At 44.1% G+C, this 21,294-nt stretch overlaps 1 protein-coding gene across 1 annotated transcript in view; it reads left to right on the plus strand.

Moving 5' to 3' along the window:
* Positions 1-338: 338 nt before the first annotated feature.
* KCNC4 (potassium voltage-gated channel subfamily C member 4) overlaps positions 339-21,294 on the plus strand; it is a 75,887-nt gene continuing 54,931 nt past the window's right edge. The window contains exons 1-2 of the mRNA XM_068269544.1: positions 339-2,017; positions 17,848-18,778. Of these exons, the coding sequence (XP_068125645.1) occupies positions 1,409-2,017; positions 17,848-18,778 (1,540 nt within the window). The 5' untranslated portion in view covers positions 339-1,408. The remainder of the gene's footprint in view (positions 2,018-17,847; positions 18,779-21,294) is intronic.

Here is a 21,294-nt window from a genome sequence, read left to right on the forward strand (position 1 = left end):
TCCAGTGGGTCTTATCTTGGTCAACATAAAAAATGTCACAGGGTGACTTCAATGACAAAACAGCTAATCCCCCAACCCCCAGAAATGAATTCAAATAGTTCTCTCCTAAGGAGAAAGCTAATGATGACAATTCCATCTGTACATACAAATTATTACCAGTCAATCAGAGATGTCAACTTAATGTCTTGCATTTTATCTCTTTAACCAGTTGCTCTTTAAAAGCTTCACTTCTGAAGACCTGTCAGTCTGTCATAACATTATTGTATCGATTAGCACACATTTAGCTTGCCCTTGCATTATTGCTGCTGTGGTCCTCCCATTGCCAAGGGAACGAGCTCCGTTGCTATAAAAGCCAGGCAAGAGCAGAGAAGGCAGCAGCAGCAGCATCGGCGGCGGCAGAGAAGAGATGCGGCAGATGATAGCAGCAGTCACAGCCTCGCACGCATTCACAAATAGAGGAGAGGAAAGCAACTCTGCCTCCACCTGCTGCTGAATTGGGAACTGAACAAGGACGAATCGAGCAGCTTCGCTAATCCAGCAAGTGACGCCTCTCCATTAGCAACCCGCTCAAATTACCTAGGGAGGGTGACATTGACAGGACAAGTCAGGAGAAGCCATCGCTACTGAGGAATGCTGCTCGCCAGATGCGGCTCTCCTGTCAACAGGAATCCATTTGCAAAAGGCAAATAATGCTCCTAACTCAATCTTCAGGGCGATCACTGTCCATAGAGTTTATCATCACTGTGTGATCCGCGCCGTGCTGTGCAGAAGCCCAAGTTGTTCTCTCTGGAGATGATGAAGGCCATTTGTTGATCCAGCATCGCGTGTGCCCGAGCTCGCTGCAACTTTATTCTCCAGCAGCAGCAGCAGCACCTGTGTGTGAATAGAGGGGCCTACCTACGCGCCGCCTAGGGGGGGACAGCTCCCCATGCTTGTGTGGGAAGTATTTCTACAAGAAGAATGAGCTTCCTTTGCTTTGTTCCCAACCGCTTGTTGCATAGAAGGCAGACAGACAGCTGAGAGTTGTCGGGGGAGATTAGGAAGTGTGCAGCTGCTGGGCGCCAGATTACTATGCTGAGAGCAGCTCGCAACTTCCCCGGCCACAGTGACTGCTAAGGAGCAGCAGGTGCTCAGGATCGCTACCTGGACCAGGAGGCGTCCTCCTCTGCAGCTCCTCTGTTTGTTTTCCTAGGTGGCCGTGATTGCTGAGCCCATTCTCCAATTGCTGAAGACAATTCGTCCTCATCATCAGAGTCACTCCCCTCCACAGTGCCGAGGTCTGGCCGCGTCTCTCCTTCCCTCTGTCACCTGTTGGAAGGGCGCCTGGGGGTCTCTGCCGTCTCCTACCGCCTGCAGTCTCCGAGGAGCACCCTGAGACTGTCTAGAGGCGTCTCACCCGGAGAAATCTATGATTAGTTCGGTGTGTGTCTCATCCTACCGTGGACGAAAGTCTGGGAACAAACCACCTTCTAAAACATGTCTGAAGGAAGAGATGGCAAAGGGGGATGACTCCGGCAAGATCACCATCAATGTAGGGGGCACCAGGCATGAGACCTACAAGAGCACCCTGAGGACGCTGCCTGGCACTCGCCTGGCATGGCTGGCAGACCCGGACACGTCCAGTCATTTGGATTTGGACTCCAAGCAGGAGGAATATTTCTTTGATAGGCATCCTGGCATCTTCTCCTATGTGCTGAATTACTACCGCACAGGGAAGCTGCACTGCCCGGCGGACATCTGTGGACCGCTGTTTGAGGAGGAGTTGGCATTTTGGGGCATAGATGAGACAGATGTGGAGCCTTGCTGCTGGATGACATACCGACAGCATCGGGACGCAGAGGAGGCTCTGGATATCTTTGAAAATGTAGAGCCTGAGGATGGGGATGAGGAGAAGAATTCAACTCCAGAGTTACTCAGCTTAGAAGAGACGGCAGACAGGTCAGGAGTGAGGTGGAAGAGGTGGCAGTCTCGGATGTGGATGCTCTTTGAGGACCCTTACTCATCTAAAGCTGCCCGGGTGAGTGGCTTCCCCTAATCCTGCTAGGAACATGCCGGGTAGCAGTAGGCACCATATTTGATTTGTCACTGACATTTCAGAAGACATATAGCTGCAGAGGAGAAAGGCGGTAGGAAGCACTAGAGCAGTACACAACCACTACATGCCTAGCTGTAGAAGTTGACTTTTGATTTGTTATGTTGAGAAGTCCAATGAAAGCTGATATTGTGGGTGTTGAATCTTCTTCTGTAATTAATCACAGAGACTCAAGTGAGGATGGAGCACATTTATCAAAGCCACTACAGTACAACGATGATTGGAGGAAAAAGTTGGCTTATCAGAATCATGGATTCATGCTTCTGGTTCACTTTAGCTCCAAATTGCTATGCACTGCTTTTGATTGTTCTGTCACAGTGTTCCTAGGTCTGCCCTCTTGTCATGGAAGCTCTGTCCTTCAGCTGCAGGAAGCTATGCTATCTAAATTGTGCTGGGAGATCAAACTTCCCATGTTTCAAGGCCCATTTTCATGCCAACTTGTGCATTGTGCCATGTTGTCACTTGTAGGGAAATCTCCGCATTTCCTTGAAAATTCGATTTACCACAACTCATTAAGTTTAGGCCAATCACAGAGCTCGGAAGCATTGGACCAATCAGAGAATGCAGAATTTGTCAACGAAAATTGAATTATGGCAGTAAATTTAGACCAATGACTAGATTCAGATACTTCTAAGTATTCCTGAGTCTTGTGATTGGCCTAAAATGTCCATTGTATTTTAATTTTTACAGTAAAATTCTGCTTTCTCTGATTGGTCCAATACTTATGAATAGACTCAGAAGTATTTAGCCAATCTGCGAATGCAAAAAAGACACATTGCTAAATTAGCAGGAATCGGATGTTTCGTGGAATTGGAAATTGGTATTTCCAACCATCCCTAGTCATGTGTTGCACTTGGGGTCTCCTATGATTACATGAAAGTTAAAACATTGGAAAGTGCAGCACATAGAACTTAAAGTGTACCTGAACTGACATGTATCGCAATGAGATAAACATGTAAATATTACCAATCAAGACTTAGGACGTTATTGTGTTACCTTTTATTTCTTTACTATAAGGGTAAATAAGTCAGTACTGTATCTCCACAGGAGCAAAATATTCCTTGATAACTAATTAGAGGTCGTAAAACGTGTTTGGTTGAAACAAACACCCCCATAACTGGAAACAGGTAAGAAGTTCATTAGGCCATTACTACTCTGTCTGAAGGACAAATAAACAAAACATTAACAGTGCAATTTGTGAACTATTGTGCTTTTGCAAAGATAATACAAATGGAAAGAAATGTTTTGTATTGATTGATCCTCAGCATTGAAGAAAACAAACTACTCCTAATATCAAAACTAGTTGCAATCCTATGGAAGGAAAAATCTGTCATGTCAATCAACCATTTCTTTATGGAAATGATTGATAATGTGATCGTTCAGGATTGATTGGTCCCACCAGCTACTCTATTTTTATGCAATGTGATCTCAATCATCATATTGAAAATAAGACAGTTTACTAAAATGATATGATTAATAGACACGTGCAACAGCATAAGCAAAAAGTTTAAAAAAAAAATAGGAATATTAGACTCCAGGAAACTCCTTTTTGGGATTAGGTCTATAGATGTAACTGTTTATCTTATCAGGTTATTTTCATTTCAAGTTTACTTTCATTCTGCTGCACTCCACAGAAATGCATTCCACCTGTTAAAAGCTCTTTACCACTTGCCGTGATCAGATCTGAAAATTGGATCACGCTCATTTTGCTGATCGCAACAGCACCGTAATTAACATGTAAATCGCGGTGCTGTTTTTCCCCTAATGCGATTAGTTTTCCCCCAAATCGCAATCGCAATTTCACCTGTGTAAAAGAAGATTTGATACCCGCAGCTTCCTCCTGCTGCATAAACACGTCTGTGTCCCACGCCGTCCTCCGCGGTCTGCCGTTAAACCGCAATCAGCCGCGGTAACTTTCTCAGATGCGTCAGTCTGGGTCTACTGCGCATGCACGGGAAGTCCACGCATACGCAGAAGACCCAGACTGGACCCGACTGAGTAAGTTACTGGGGCTGATCGCAGCTGAACGGCAGACCGCGGAAACCGGCGTGGGACACAGAAGTGTTTATACAGCAGGAGGAAGCTGTGGGTGAGTATCAAATCTTCTTTTAGCTACAGCTCTGGTACACTTTAAAAGTGAATCCAAAGTGAAAATAAACTGTTGAGATAAACAATTGTGTCTATGCTCCTACTACTAAAAATGACGTTTTAGATATCTCACAGTTTTATTTTATATTTAAACATTTATAAATTAGATTGAATGTTTTATTTAATGTCTTATTGTCTCTTTTCAATGGCAGTGTCTCAAGAGGCATACATGTAAAAAAGGTACTTGGAAAAAAGGGCTCAGGGGTTTTAGCAGAATCTCGCTAAAATTAGCCCTATTCTACTACTGAATTCCGATAGTAAAATATCAGGAATATTTATTGATATTTTACTATGGATAAACCTAACCCTACTTTCACACAGAACCCTCCTTCTACTGATGCCTAACCCTAAGACCCCCCCGGTAGTGCCTGACCCTAAGACCGCCCACTGGTGCCTAGGACCTCATCCTGATGGTTCCTAATCCTAACACCCTCCCCATGCTTCCTAACCCTAAGACCCCTCCCAGTGGTGCCTACCCCCCCCCCCCACACACACACACACACGGTGGCTGGCACCTTACCCTAAACTCCCCTGCCCATGCCCGTTTTTTAAAGATTTGTGAACATGCAGGAGCATAACAGTATGCGGGAGCATGATCAATAAAGCGGGCGGCTCTGATAGCGCATGCACCTTAGTGCATGACTCAGCTGGGTCGCACAGTTTAACTGGGGTGACAGTGGCACAAACGGAGGGGCCAGGGGACACTGAGGGTCCTCAAAGACTACAGGAGGACTGGAGGAAGCCCCAGGTAAAAATCTACTTTTTTTCACAGTTCAGGTTTGCTTTAAAGTGGACCTGAACTCAGAAATTCCTCTCTGCTCTAAAAGATACACAACCGCATAATAACCTTTAAAAAAAACATTTTGTTACAGCTGATACAAATCCTACAATAAATCTGCAGTATTTCTACTTTCTGCTTTCATGGAAGCAGACATGTTATTAACATCCTATGCTTTCAAATAAGCTTATCTGCCATGGCAGTCATGTAACACAGGGGAGAGATCAAATTACAACCAGATCTGATTAGACACAGATAAAGGGGGAATTAGATAAGCGACACTCTCTAAATACATACGGTGTGCATTTCTCTATGTTTTCCTTCTGTCCTGTGCAAGAGTTCAGGTACACTTTAAGATTAGGCATTGAGAGAGGTGATTTCTTTACGGTTATTTGTCAGGGGTAGCTGAATATCAGGAAAATTATGCTGATATTAGCATTGCAAAGCCAACCTGTTGACTGGATATGTATTATCCACTTAGTCTCTACATATTAGTAAAAAATAAATAAAAAGTAACTTTCTTCAGTAGCAAGTATACTGTAGCAATGTGTCTTGTCCATAGCATAGCTGTGCAGCTAAGTGCTCAAACTTCCTACTAGACAGCCTGAGATGGTTATAATGTCCCAGACGGAGTATAGCTATGATGAAGAGTACATGACTCATTCAAGCACTTCAGGTTCAGCAGTAGAGGCGTGGGCTTGAAGAGAACTCACACTGAGGTGTGCTGGACTGAGGCCTCGGATTTGGTCAGTGCAAAATGTTTCTTATTTACCTGCAAATGTGCAGATGTCCTTTATGGAAGCTTATTATGAATTGTATTATTTATAATACCAAAAGTGGTTTATATCCCACATTCTATACCATTTTAACATGCAGTTCTGAGACAGTCATACATTTGCAATTTAAAACTAGAAGTTACCTTTCAACATACATGTAGTGCTGTTAATGCAGAAAATTTGGGTGCCTGCTGCCGACAGACACTTGGGCGCCGCCATTATAAATTGCAGCTATACTGTGAAATTTGGGTGTCCACACTGCCTGATAAATAGCGGGTGCCCAAATTTCACAGTATAGCCACAATTTATAACGCCTATGGTGGTGCCCTAATATTATCATAATTGTGGCAGATTGGCGGCAGGGGTCAGTTAAGGTTAGGCACAGAGGGATGGTTAAAGTTGGGTTGTTTTTAGGGTTAGTCATTGGAAAGCAATGGTTAAGGTTAAGCGTGGTTGGTGGGGGTGAGGGGTTTAAGGGTTAAGCGTGGGGGGCATTTTTAAGGGTTAGGAGCGGGGGTGTTTTTACGGGTTAGGCTTGGGGGGGCGGGCAGTTGAGGTTAAACATCAGTAAGGGAGGGTTCTGTGGTAGAATTGTGTTAGCTTAATTTGTAGTAAAATATCGGTATTATTTACCAATATTTTACTATGTTAATTTACGCATTTAAAATATAGAATATTGGTAACATTTTACCAGGAATCTACTAGCTGAAATTGGGCCCCCCATTTTCCTTGCACCCCATTTCCATGCACACAGTGCTGTAGCATAGGGTAGGAAAGAATAAAAGAATATGTATTTTGTTACTGTCCCCTCCAAGACCTTACTGTGTATCACTGCTAATTACCTGTCCATATACTGTATATAATATTTACACATAAAGGTGACAGGGTAAGTCACCCCCACACTTTAGCTTTTTTCACATGGTTGTGAACTTAAAAACACAGCATGCTGCTTATTTTAGGAACATGCACGTGTTTTAATGTCATATATAGCAAGGAAAAAACACAAACACTCCCAATGTGCACCAACATGTGGAAAATGCATGCAAACATGAATTGAAAGTCTGAAAAAGTACTAAAAGAATTGACTGATTCAAAAGAAATGCTTGGGAGGCATGTGCTGCTTCTATAACAGGATCATTTACGATTGGAACCCTGCGATTGCTACATTTTTTTTATACACAAACACACCGAAAAGTGCATCAAACTCTTGAGAATTTCTTTGCATAAGGGAATCATACTAACAAGAACAGAATTTAATTTCAATCCTTGTAGGCTGAAATATAATTGAATTCATAACAGCTCACACCTTCAGTCATGTAACCTGTAAAAATAACATCTGCATTCAGGGCTGTTTTCCACTGACAATTGTGCTGCAATTGTATTGCGTTTCCCCCATTTTCTGCGAATGCATCGCGATACCGCCGCGATTTTCATCGGATCCATGGGTTTATGTCATGCGTTTGCTATTGGTGACAAGAGAAAAAATAAAACTGAATGGGAAAAATATTTAAAATTGCTGAATTATGGAAAAATCGCATAGCGGCGCAACTGGTATGTGATTTTCCTGCACTTCTAAACTTTATATAGGAAGCATGAAAAATGCAACAGGCACGACAAATGCAATTGGGGAAAATCTCATTGCAAACAGCGCACTAAGGCCCCTTTTACACTTGGCCACTTTCTTTGCGTTGCGTTAACCTTTCTGCATGCAGGGTAACGCAACAGCAAAGAAAGTGTATAGGGCCCAGTACACTGACATCGCCGAGTTGTGCCAGAAGGGTCTGATTTGCCGGCAACCCACTGCAAAGTCAACAGCGTTACTGTCAGACTTCCGCAGCGACCAAATGCATGTCAGTTAATGGGCGACGCAGGAACGTTAAATACATTGGTGGCAGTGCATCGTGCAAGGGCAGATCGATGCAAATAAGACAGGGAAGCTGAGAATCCCAAAGACATACTTCCTGTCCAGCAGAGAGTACATCACTGGGTGAGGAGCAGCGAAGGGCATGCGGGGGCGGTGCTATGAACATAGCCCTGCCAGCAAACTCTGACGCAGCATCATATGAATCTATTTTTTGGCGTTGCAGTGTGATGCGAGGGGGCGTAGCATGGGAACATCCCCACACAGTTTATAGTAGTTCAAAATTTTGCGATGTGAACGTGTTCACGATCAGATCGCAAAACACGCTCAGTGCACATTCATTGCACTGTAGTGCGGAGGTTATGACAATGGAGACAACTTATCACACATGTACCTGTGTAAGTATTTCACACACCTCTGTTTAGGCCTAGTTATGGTGCTTGAAGTAAGGGCCCTTTCACAGTGTACCCATTGCGTTGTGTCACAATGGGCAATGTCATCGCAACGTGATGCAATGATATTTCATATGGGCCTTTCACATTGATTGCTGGTTTCGAAGCAGGGCTGTGGAGTTGGTACAAAATTCCACCGACTCCGACTCCTCAGTTTAGGATCCTCCGACTCCTCTAATTTGCATATTACAATCTTGTTGATTGAAAGTATGTAACATGAAATTCGTCTCTTAACTGCAAACGCTTAGGAATTTTAAAAGTCAACTGAAGTGTGAAGGATATGTAGACTGCTATATTTATTCCCTAGACTTAGACTAAAACTAGTCCTTGGTAAGAGTACTTGTAAAAGGTACAGAGCGGAACAAAGAACATCTATCAGGCCCTAGGCAATGTAACTGTGGGTACATGTAGGAGTGATATGCAGGTGCTCTGCAGGGGAATTAGGAGATTCTTCCTCTATTACACAGTCTTCATGCACAATCTGAACCAGGTTTATGGGTGATAGACAACACCTCTGTGTTCAATGTGCACAACATTCTCAGTGGATTCCCTGAAGCTCTGTGGAGCATGCATATGTAGAGTATAGTACTACTGTGTAACAAAGTAAACCTGAGATAGATGAAATTAAAGTTTTATACATACCTGGGGCTTCCTCCAACCCCCTTCAGGCTAATCAGTCCCTCGCTGTCCTTCTCTGCCACCTGGATCTTCTGCTATGAGTCCAGATACTTGAGCCAGTCGGGCGTAGTGCGCATGCACACACTCCGCCACTGGGAGCATACTACACCTGCACAGCACTATTGGCCAGGTGCAGAATGTTCCTGGCTGTGGGAGCGGCACGTGGCCGGACTGCGCTGACTGGCTGAATTACCGGGACTCATAGCAGAAGATCCAGGTGGTGGAGGAGGACAGCGATGGAATGATTGGCCTGAAGGGGGCTGGAGGAAGCCCCAGGTATGTATAAAACTTTTCTTTTCATCCATCTCAGGTACCCTTTAATTAGTAGTCACCAAACCAAATTTTAACATATCAAATTATTTGATTTCATGAGCAAAGAGAGTGCACACATTTGCATAAATCAGCATCAACGCAGAATTATTTCCATCTCATTGACCATCTCTATTAGTGACACGGTTACACATCAGGCTTTATTCTTACAGCATAGATGTTATTCAGTACATATAAGAGATTCCTGTGTACACATCATATATACTGTACAGTCACAATCAATACGGGGACTGCTTTATTGAAGCAACACAAGTAACTAATTTTGATTGGTTTATTTCATTTTTGTGGACTAAGCACAGCTATTACTGTATATATAAATTATTTATGATGACTATTATCTGAGAAATAGAACATTTTATCATATTTTCTATTTTGATTACAATTAGGAGTCGGAATCGGTGCATTTTTTCCCGACTCCGACTCCAGGCACCCAAAATTGCTCCGACTCCACGACTCTGACTCCACAGCCCTGTTCCGAAGCGGCACTGTTGTGTGGTAACTGGGTAATGCATGTGTTTACAGTGGCAGTAAGGCATACTTTCATTGTACTGTATGCCTCACTGTATGGTCGCACCGCTGTTGCGCAATGGCTACATTGTGCTGCAGATTATCGGAACACAACTTGGTCAGTGTGAAAGGGCCCTTATTGACTGAATTACCTAAATAGAGATCATTACTGATTTTATTCCTCGTGTCACGTGAATGCAGTTGAAAAGTGGTAAAATACCATCTAATATATTGTTGCTGTCACTGTTCCTGTTAGAGGTATTTACCCATTTCCTGTAACAAGAGGAAGTTCGGGATATTCTCCCACAAACATCAATACAAATCTCAATGGGGTTATAACATCTGTCAACATATTTTTTCTTCATGCCATTTGAGTTTAAATGTAACTGCAGTGTAGCAGTCCGCAGACTTATATCAGAGATACCTGTCACATTGAGTATCTATATATATAATAGAGTAAGTGCCTCAACCTTCAAGCAAGAAGAAGCGCCCTGCCCCCAGGGCTGGTCCAAGCAAGAAGAAGAAGTAGTGTCATATCAAACCAAGGGCAAAGAGGGATAATTTGCATATTCAGTAGCAGTGCATTGTGGGTAACCACAAATATTCACTTATAGCTGAATTATTGCAGATTTGCTTCTGCTTTAAGAAGGAAAATTACACCAAGCTTTGCTTTTTTTTAGAAGGAGGGCTTTTTGGTCTCTTTTATCCTCCTATACATTCTTAGTAGTTTGGGTCACCCTGAGCTGCTTGGTTACTCTGTTGTACTGGTCCAAGCCCTATCTCATACAGCCTTATCAATCCCTGTTGTGTATTGATGAGGACCAAACTGCTGAAATAGGCTGTCACATGTGGGGTTGAAATGACTGTGTAAAACTTAAAGCTATAGGCTTGCTTGACTTACCAAGGGTGAAAAGGAATAATTTGCATATTTAGTAGTGGTGCATTGTGGGTAATCACAAATGTTCACTTATAGCTGAATTATTGCAGATTTTCTTCTGTTTTAAGAAGACAAATTACACCAAGCTTTGATTTTTTTAGTAGCTATACACTAGGGGCTCTGGATGCTTGCTTGGCTTACCAAGGGGGGGAAAAGAGGTAGTTTGCATATTTAGTAGCAGTGCAATGTGGGTAACCACAAATGTTCACTTATAGATGAATTATTGTAGATTTCCTTCTGTTTTTAAAAGGTAAATTACACCAATACAGTGTGCGGCATTGCGGGAAGTGACGATAGTGGAACACAGAAGAGGTGAGTCATCCCCGCCCGCTGCCTCTTACTAATAGTGGCAGCTGCTACTGTGCTTAAGCAGAAGGAGAAGCGCACACAGGGGACCCGGGGGGGGGGGGGGTTCCTGCTGAGCTTAAGCTGGAGGGGGAGTGCACATGGGGGACCCAGGTGAGGGGGGGGGGTACCACCGAGACACTCATATAGCCGGTGGTCATTGCTTCATTGTGATATGCAAGCCCCTTCACCGCGGCAAGGTAACGATCATGAAGAGGAATTTACACATGTTTTGTTGTTGCAGCCGCAGTGCAGCCAGAAGCCGCAGTGCAGCCAGAAAAATTAGGCAGGCATGTACATGCACCAGAATAATTATTATAGCGGCCACTGCTAGCAGCGGCCTTAATTCAGGAATACGCCTGGAGTCCTTGTGGACCCTGTTGGTGGTGGTGGAAAAGGCAGTCAAGCGGCCTGCGGGCAGAGATGCTGTGTGGGGACCGACAGTCTTGGGGCAGGCAGGCAGAGATGCTGTGTGTGGGGACTGACTTAGTCTTCAGACAGGCCTGAGCCTGCTTTGCAGACCAGGCATCCGTGGTCAGATGGACCCTTCACCCAACGCTGTGTGCCAGAGATGTCACCACTTGCCTTTCAACATCACGGTACAGTTTAGGTATCACCTTTTTTGAGAAAAAATTGCGGCCTGGTATCTTCCACTGCGGTGTGTGGCTTTGCTTTTGTGTGCTGCTTTTCCTCAGGTGGTCATCCCATTGCAGTTTGTGCTTTGTAATCATGTGCCTTCGTAACGTAGTTGTCCCTACGTGGGTCTTGGTCTTTACAAGGCTCAATTTTCGGTGGCAGAGAGTACAGATGGCATTGCTCTCCTCTGAGGCAGACACACAAAAAAATTGCCACACCGCTGAGCCCTGGGTGATGGCACTTTGGTGGTGGCGGCAGACTGAGTGTTAAGTGGGGTGCCAGAATCAGAGCAGGAGGAGGAAGATATGTCATGCTTCCGTGCGGAAGCTGAGAAAGATGAGGTGTTCTGTGTTAAATAGTCAACTACGTCCTGACAATATTGGGGGTTGATGGCACGTGCCTTCTTCTGAACACTGTACTTTGTTCGAGGGCCGCATGGCCTTCCTCTGGCTCTGTCTTTTGTTTTGTCCATATTGCGGGGGATGAAGTGAAAGGTATGCACTGACTTGACTAATACAATGTACAGTTACACAGGTGCAGTGAACAGGTATGCAGTGACTGGTATTACAAATGTGCAGCTGCCTGTCACACACACACACAGGTACCCTGAACAGGTGCAATGACTGGTGGTATTAACAATGCGTGCGCTCACGTAGGTATAGGTAGTGAACAGTGAACAGGTGCAGTGATTGGGATTACAAATGGGCAGCTGCCTGTCACACACACAGGTAGTCACTAAATGTGCTGGGCCTGGCAGTGGCACAGTAGGAATTAAGGTGCCAAAGGCCAGCTGCGACTGACTGACAGGGATGTATATAATGCAAGTGGGCCACATAAAAAAAAAATAGATCACAAGAACAAGATTAGCAATAAGAAACAGCAAGGAGCAAGCTAACAAGCCTACAAGAGCCTAACTAAGCTTTCCCTATGTGAGTCTGCAGCAGCTCTCCCTTCTCTAATTACTGCAGGTACACGAGTAAGTCCAATGCCTGACGCTGCATGCCTTTTATAAGGGGGGGAGTGGCTCCAGGAGGGAATGTAGCCTGATTGGCTACAATGTGCCTGCTGACTGTGATGTAGAGGGTCAAGGTTGACCCTAATGATGCACTATGGGGGCCAACCTAACTTCCGCAAAAATATGCGGTTCTCCAGGATCACGAACCACGGAAGTTCGCCGGGAACCGTTCGCCGGCTAACCGTTCGCCGGCTAACCGTTCGGGCCATCTCTAATTCTGGGAGGAGGACATGTCATCATGAGTGGGCAGAGTTTGAGTTGGTCGGACTGAAGGTGCCCACTAACAGTACAATTTTCATAGACTAACCACCCGAGGGATCAGATAAATGAGATCAGATTGACAGGAAATATACCTCATTGATGTCCCAAATCGACTGTAAATTGTTCTAAAGAAGCCCGCTAACAGTACAATTTTCAGTGAAGAATCACCCGAGCTAGTTGTAGCCTGCTCTCTAAAGCTGCAGTGGGTGGCTCTCACTGAGAAAGTGACAGTAGAGACAGTTTTTCTAGATGTTAAAGAGGAACTCCAGTTAAAATAATGTAATAAAAAAGTGGCTCATTTTTACAATAATTATGTATAAATGATTTAGTCAGTGTTTGCCCATTGTAAAAGCTTTCCTCTCCCTGATTTACATTCTGACATTTATCACATAGGCCCAGTGCACACCGAGCGGTTTTTGGAGCGATCCGCCTGGAAAAGTGCTTGGCTAATGTATTGCAATGGGATGGTGCACACCGGCGGTTTGAGGTTTTTGCCAAGCCGCAAACGCGCCTCCTGCTGCGCGTTTGCGGTTTGCTAAAAAACCTCAAACCGCCGGTGTGCTCCACACATTGAAATACAATAGCCAAGCGTTTTCACTGGCTGATGCGGCTGGTGGATCGCATACAAAATCCGCTTGGTGTGCACCCGGCCAAATATCTGCTCTCTGCTCCCAAAACCGCTAGCGTTTTGACGATCTGCTAGCGGTTTTGGTGTGCACTGGGCCTCAGTGACATTTTTACTGCTGATAGGTAATGTCAGTGACAGGATATGCCGCTTGCTTTTTTGGCAGTTGGAAACAGCTGTAAACAGCTGTTTTTTCCCACAATGCAATGAGGTTCACAGACAGGAAATTGCCAGGAACATGGTCCTCACCGTTTCTTGTGGGAGGGGTTTCACCACTATATCAGCCATACAGAGCCACCTGACGATCCGTTTGTGAAAAGGTAAAGATTTCTCATGTAAAAGGGGGCATTAGCTACTGATTGGGTTGAAGTTCAATTCTTGGTCATGGTTTCTCTTTAATCTTCCTGGCGTTCGATTTCCCCAGGATTTCTGTGCAAAAAGTCATAACATTTACTTTTAAAACTTTTTTTTTCCTGTAACTTGCCAAAATGTGTCAAGCAAGGGTCTAGTATACAGTGCAGGAGAGTATTGATGTGTATGCATGTTTATACTGTTCACAGCATGTTTTTATGGATGGCTATATCTGTCCATACCGCTTGGGAGGGTGTCCTCTAACGGTATAATTATTAGCAAAGTATCGCCAAGCGATCAGATTAATGTAATCAGAAATAAAATGTCGTAATACATTAATTATTTCATCATCAATAAACTAATCTGTACTTCCCACAACCAACTGTAAAAAACGTTTTTCTGATTGCCTAAATAGCCATTGAATGATCACCTTTAGAATCAGTTATAGTTGATTTGGGACACTGACAAGGTTTATTCACTGCTAATATTACTGCATTAATCTGATCGGTCGGGCAATTCTTTACAAAAACTTGTACTATTAGTGGGCACCCTAATGGTGATCGTTCGATGACGATTTAGCTGATCAGAAAAAAAACAGGTTGTGATGGATATGAAGCATTGATTGTTTCATTGATGGTAAAATAATCATTGTTTTATGACATTTCCTGCCACACCCGTATCTGCCTTGCACCTCTTAGAACAGCTTACAGTCTTCCTGCCGTATTCAACCACCTGGATTTCTACTTTGTCCCAGCCATTGAAGGGTAGGGAAGGAACACACTAGGCAGAATCCAGGGGAGGACTGGCCCAGGGGGACGGGGGGCAATTGCCCCCCGGGCCGCCCGACTCTTAAGTAATTAGGGCCAGCCACTGCTATATGCAGCGGCCGCAGACATACCACAGGTGACAGGTTCGCAGTGGGGATCGCAACCTTGCGCGATATTTCCCGGCAAGTTGAAGTATCCAATCAGAGAAGGGGCTGAGGCGGCCGGCCGTGGTGTGCCCTTGTGCGTGGCTGCGCCTGTGGTGGATGTGAGCGGCACAAGGACACAAATAGCTTAGGTCCTCTCCGGCCTGGTGGGTTGACCCTGCTTGACTCTGCCCCCCGCCTGGAGCCATTGTTGCCCGCAACGTGCTGCTGTGCCTGCGGTGTCATCGGAGTGAGCTGTCTCACTCTTCAGCTTTCTGTGCTGGGGGGGCTGGGGGCCTGGAGCTGTGGCTACGAGTGGCTGGCTGGCCTGGCTGGAGGAGTCGGACACAGTCCTCCCCTGTGCTACTGTGCCTGAGGTGTCATCGGAGTGAGCTGTCTCACTCTTCAGCTTTCTGTGCTGGGGGGGCTGGAGGCCTGGAGCTGCGGCTACGAGTGGCTGGCTGTCCTGGCTGCCACCTACAGCTGCTTGCTGCTGTGGAGGAGGTGTAGGACTGAGGAGACAGGAGGATAGAGGCGGTCGGGTCCAGGTCGCCAGAGGAGAAGGTGGTTTTTATAAAGTTTGTTTCTGTACTTCTTCTCCCTTCTTGTCACTGAGTTACTCACACTTTGCTGCCTGCCTGCTACTGCTGTTAAATTCAATTCTCTACCCAGGCCAGTGCCCTCTGAGTTTTTGTGTGTGTGATAATCATCCCCATTCTGACCCTGGCCTGAGGGGGAACGTTTTTTCTTCTTGTGGTGTGATTGGCGGCAGGGGAGGGGGGAGGCAGGCAGTTAGGCACTGTCAAACAGGTAGTTGGAGGGGGGGGGGGGGGGTTGGTGTCAGACAAGTAGTTTGTATGGTGGATGGGCAGGAGTGGGGTTGGGCATCGCCAGGTAGGTAGATTTGTGTGTGTGTGTGTGTGTGTGTGTGGGGGGGGGGGGGGTTGTTTAAAGGAGTTATCAGGCATTTTTAATGAAATAAGTGCTACTTACCCGGGGCTTCCTCCAGCCCCACGCTCCCAGCATGTCCCTCACCGCAGCTCTGCAGTCAGCCATTCGCTGCCGTTGCCTCCCAGTCCCCGGTGATGGCACCAGTCCGACCTGGATGTCGGCCTGTACTGCGCCTGTGCGAGCAGCACTGTCAATCACCGCCACGTGGACCGGAGTGTACTGCACAGGCGCATTAGTTCTGCGTCTGCACAGTACGCTCTGGTCCATGTGGCGGTGATTGACAGCGCCATTCGCACAGGCGCAGTCGGCCTGACGTCATCGCCGGGGGCTGGGAGGCAGCGAACAGCTGACTGCAGAGCTGCGGCGAGAGACATGCTGGGAGCTTGGGGCATGGACAAGCCCTGGGTAAGTAGCACTTATTTTCATAAAAAAAAAAAAAAAAAAAAAAAGCCTGATAACTCCTTTAAGGTTAGGCATCAGACAGGTAGATTGTGCGGAGAAATGGGGTTAGGCATCAGGTACATAGTGTGTGTGTCTGTCTGTCTGTCTGTCTGTTATCACAATGTGAAGATTTGCACACAAGAAAGATATGGCTTTGGGCTGGGGATGCCGTGAAATGGGCCTCTAGTTTGTGTTGTCCCCCCAGGCCAAAAGGTCCCAGTCCTCCCCTGGCAGAATCGCATATGCGTTTTCCACTATGTGCTATGGAAACTGCATATGCGATTTTGCCTAGTGTGTTCCTACCCGAAATCTGGGATTGCAAAGGGAAACTGGAAATTACCTGGCTACAGGGCAGATTCACTAACTAGCAGTAACATTTACTCTATTTAATGGGCATTGCACAGATAATGCATCTTGTGTTATGTACACAACATACACATAGCTTGTATGACACGTGTTGCCCAAATAGGCTAACATGCGTTATACAAGCCGTGTGCGTGTTGTGTATATAATGCAAGTTGTGCTATGTGCACAACTGCTCAGATGTGCCTCAATAGGCGGTTGTGTTCAGATGTGACTCTACAGAATGGCTGCCTCTATTCACATTTTCTTTTGAGTGTGGCACTGTACCCTCAAGGGCACTGTACCCTCAAGACAAGCAAAAGCGCATCACAAGCCCCCAGTGTGAACCAGCCCTCAGAGAGCTTTTCTGATTACCAGGACTTTACAGTGTTTTTTCAAAAGCTTTTTGAAGTGGTTGTGACTCTGTAACAAGTGTACAACAGGAAAATTGATTGCCAATAATCTCTCCAAAATCGCTAGCGCTTTTTGGTGTGAAACAGCCATACTACAAAGTCCCCCAATCTTCCTGGAACTTCCCAAGGCAGGGTTCAAACTTGGTAAATTTATGCGCATTTATCTGTTTTTTAAAATCGCAGCACAACCAATGTTAATCAATGGGTGTTTCATATTACGTGTGATTTTTCATTCGCGTATGTGCAAAGTAAAATTAGGATAGCCTGCAGCATTTTTTTAGGCAACGTGCATGTTCTCTTATGAATGTATTTTCACATACAGCTGTGCATGGTGTTTGAAAAAAATGCATGTGTGATTTCCACACATACAAGTGTGAACCTACCCTTACTTGATAAATTAGCAAAACTCCACTGGCGAGAAGAGTACTAATATTTCCTTTTTACAACTAAATGTAGCACCTTCTAATGGTAGACGATAAAAGAAATGTCAATACACTGTCTACCCCACAGGTGTGGAACGTCAGTCCTGGAGGGCATATCTCTGCCAGTATTTAGGATGCATTGAGAAATGGAAATATGCATTCTACTTGATGAACCACACCCTTTATGATTCAGTCCCATCAATTAATTTTAGCTGTGCCAAAAATGTGTGAGAACTTCAGCCCTTGAATACTGGAGTGTGACATCCCTGGTCTAGCCATGCAGTTTAAGCCTTAACTACATGTTGAAGGCATGTGGTGACCACATGCCACTATTTTTCCCTCCTCCGGTCCTCTGTGGAACTCCATAATTCAGCAACACACCACTCACGTAAAACTAAAAGATCCTTTTAGGGAGAGTTACAATCTAGAACAGCACTTTGAAAATAAGCTGGATTCATTTGCAGACTAGCTATAGGTTTCATGTTACACACGCAGACATCAAATGCAAATGTTTTGCTCTGATTCATGATCAGCATGGAAAACTGATATTTGCCTTTTGAATTCTTTATCTTGCAGCTCGTGGCCTTTACTTCACTCTTCTTCATCCTGCTATCTATCACCACCTTCTGTTTGGAGACTCACGAAGCTTTTATTTTGGACGTGAATGTAACAGAGTTGGTCATAGTAGGAAATGTCACAGAGGTCCTTGTAGTGAGAGAAGTAGAGACGGAGCCCGTGTTGACATATATAGAAGGAGTATGTGTTTTCTGGTTCACATTGGAGTTCTTGGTCCGAATCATCTGCTGTCCAGAAAAACTGATTTTCATCAAGAACATGCTAAACATTATAGACTTTGTGGCCATCTTACCATTTTATCTGGAGGTAGCTCTTAATAAGCTGTCATCCAAAGCTGCGAGGGACATCCTGGGCTTCTTGCGTGTGGTCCGCTTTGTCAGGATACTTCGTATCTTCAAACTGACCAGACACTTTGTTGGGCTGCGGGTTTTAGGACACACCCTTCGGGCTAGCACAAATGAGTTTCTTCTTCTAATCATCTTTCTGGCTTTAGGGGTGCTAATCTTTGCAACTATGATCTATTATGCAGAGAGAATCGGAGCAAAAGCATCAGACCCAACTGGAAGTAGTCACACAGACTTCAAGAACATCCCAATTGGGTTCTGGTGGGCTGTGGTCACTATGACTACACTGGGCTATGGAGACATGTACCCAAAAACCTGGTCCGGCATGCTTGTGGGTGCCTTGTGTGCCCTGGCTGGGGTGCTTACCATTGCTATGCCTGTTCCAGTAATTGTGAATAATTTTGGAATGTATTATTCTCTTGCCATGGCCAAACAAAAGCTTCCAAAGAAGAAAAAGAAACATGTCCCTAAACCGACTCAGCTGGATTCCCCAACCACTGCTAAATCTGAAGACACGTCACATCGCACCAGCACACAGAGTGAGTCCTGTCCATTGGCTGTAGAGGACCTTACAGAGAAGAGGGCAGGTAAGGGGCACAACAGAAATGTGCAGTGACATAGACAGATCATTACAATCATGGCCACTTAAACAGAGACACTAGAGAATTGTTGGACTAAAAAAAAACAATTACTGGTATACCTCAGTGTTAATATAACTACATATCCCAGTCCTATTGTAGTAAATGTAGAGTCCATTATTCAAGGTTGTAAGCATAAAGAATGAATGCAAACTGTATTCTATTGTGCATAGAAGCTACCTCTAAAATGAATGGAGAAATGAAACCATTATATTTTACTCTAATCCTTGCACTATTATCATTCTCAGTACTTTCAAAATTATATTCAATATCTGTCTGTAATGATGTTTACAAGCACAATACTGCCATATTTTAGCATGCGTTAAGTGCCTACATGACAAAAGATCTGGCTGTGCCTCATTGTGCTGTACATATGCCATACAAATGCCTAATTTTCAGTATTTTCCCAAAAATGCCTGTAAATATTCACAGAAACATCTTCGGTGCTCTCTTCCTTGTAGCATTTATTTATGTTTAACTGCATTTTAATTGTAATTGAATTGTTCTAGAAATGTGAAAAACAATCCTCTACCCAGCATGGGATCCAAATATGCAATTTTCCTCATTGTTATGTAAATCAGGGATAATAGTAAAGTGTTGCTTGCTAAGGATTGTTATATAATGTGATTGTTTATCACTAAGTGATATGCAAAGGACTTGACTGATTTTAATAGTATTTGAGTTTTCTAAGAAATTATTAACTGTATGTGTATCCATTGTCATCACACTCATACAATATTCCATTATACTGTAAGCAATGTATATATATATATATATATATATATATATATATATATATATATATATATATATATATATATATATATATATATATATATAAAGCCAGTGAACTGTTTCAGCCTTTGCATCTAGAATGCATTTTCTGGATTTTGCCTGGTCATGTTGGGTCTCAGGTCTGTGACTTCCATTGTCCTGAGTGAGAAACAAGTGCATTGTTTGTAGTAAGGTATAGCAACACCATGGTAGGCATGGTTCACACTTATTAAAATTTGTGTGTTTTGCGAATGTGTGAAAGCTGCACATCTAATGAACATTAATGGAGAATCATGGACCATGGTCCTGACAGTTTTGTGCCTGTGAATCTCATAGCATTGTGAAAAATAACTGCTTTTTCCAACTGCCAAGCAACCACTATCTCCCTCTGTGCATAGAACTCTCAGTAAACAAACATTCCGTACAGATCACCTGACAGAACTAAAAAGTTCACCACCAGTGATACATTTCAGGATGTAAATCAGGGAGAAGAAAGATTTTACAATGGGCAAACATGGACAAAATAATCTATAAATGAATATTGTAACAAATAAGCAATTGTATTCATTAGGTTATTTTCACTGCAGTTCCTCTTTAACTCCATTGCTAACAGTCTTTGTTGGTAATGTAGCAGTAAAAGGAAACGGCTCCAAAGAATTGCATCCAGGTTTGTAAAACGGACATTTTTTCTCATCCAAAAAACTACGACGCCATTCAAAAATCTGGGGTCACATAGAAATTAAATACTAAGAAATATGGCAATTGACAAAATTTGGTATACTAAATTGTGTCCTTCAAACTGGTTTGGTAAAACAAATCTGCCGTTTTCAGTAATTGCAGCCTTACAGACTTTGGCCATTCAAATTGTCAGTTTGTTGAAGTAATCAGAAGAAGTTCAAACTATGGTTCCTGAAGCTCCTCCCTTGAGTTGCATTAGCTCATAATCACAAGTTCACACTTAACTTCTTGAAGCTCATCCCATCTGTTGGATTGGCTCATTGGGCTCTTCGTACATATAATTCAGTCACGCTGCCCCCAAAACAGCTCAGCAGGGTTGAGTTTCGGTGACTGTGCTGGCCACCACTCTATTACAGGTAGAATATCATCAGCATGGTAATATCAACAGCATGGTTTGGAGCTGAGCTTTGAGTCACACAAAATTGTTTTTAATCAAGCACCATCCACATGGCATGGTGCTGCAAAGTTAGGTGATGGCTTTTCCTCCGTAATATCCCTTTACACTGTACGAATCTCCCACATTAGTACCACCAAAGAAACTGTAACCAGTACATTGCCTACACATCATTTCACAGATGACATCAAGCACTCCTCCAGCATCTTTTCATTTTTTGGCTTCTCAGTAATGTCTTCCTTTGTAATCCAGACTTCTCAAGCTTAGATTTGTCTGTACATAACACTGTATTATGCTGGGAAAACACAATGAGATTGTTCCGCAGATTTACTGTCCGGTTGATTTTCCGATCGATTTCCATTCACTTCTATAAGAAATCGATCAGAAAAACTATGGAAAATCAGATCGGACATGTCGGAAATTATCTATCGAACCATCTATCTGCCAAAAAAATCTCATATTGTTTTCCCAGCATTACAGACTTCCCCTGCCCAGACTTCCCCTGTTCCTTTGCTTATCTCTGTGGTTCCACTTTATTGGCCATTCTGCTCTTTCTCTG

The sequence above is a fragment of the Hyperolius riggenbachi genome, chromosome 2 (assembly GCF_040937935.1).
Source record: "Hyperolius riggenbachi isolate aHypRig1 chromosome 2, aHypRig1.pri, whole genome shotgun sequence".
In the NCBI taxonomy this organism is placed as follows: Eukaryota; Metazoa; Chordata; class Amphibia; order Anura; family Hyperoliidae; genus Hyperolius; species Hyperolius riggenbachi.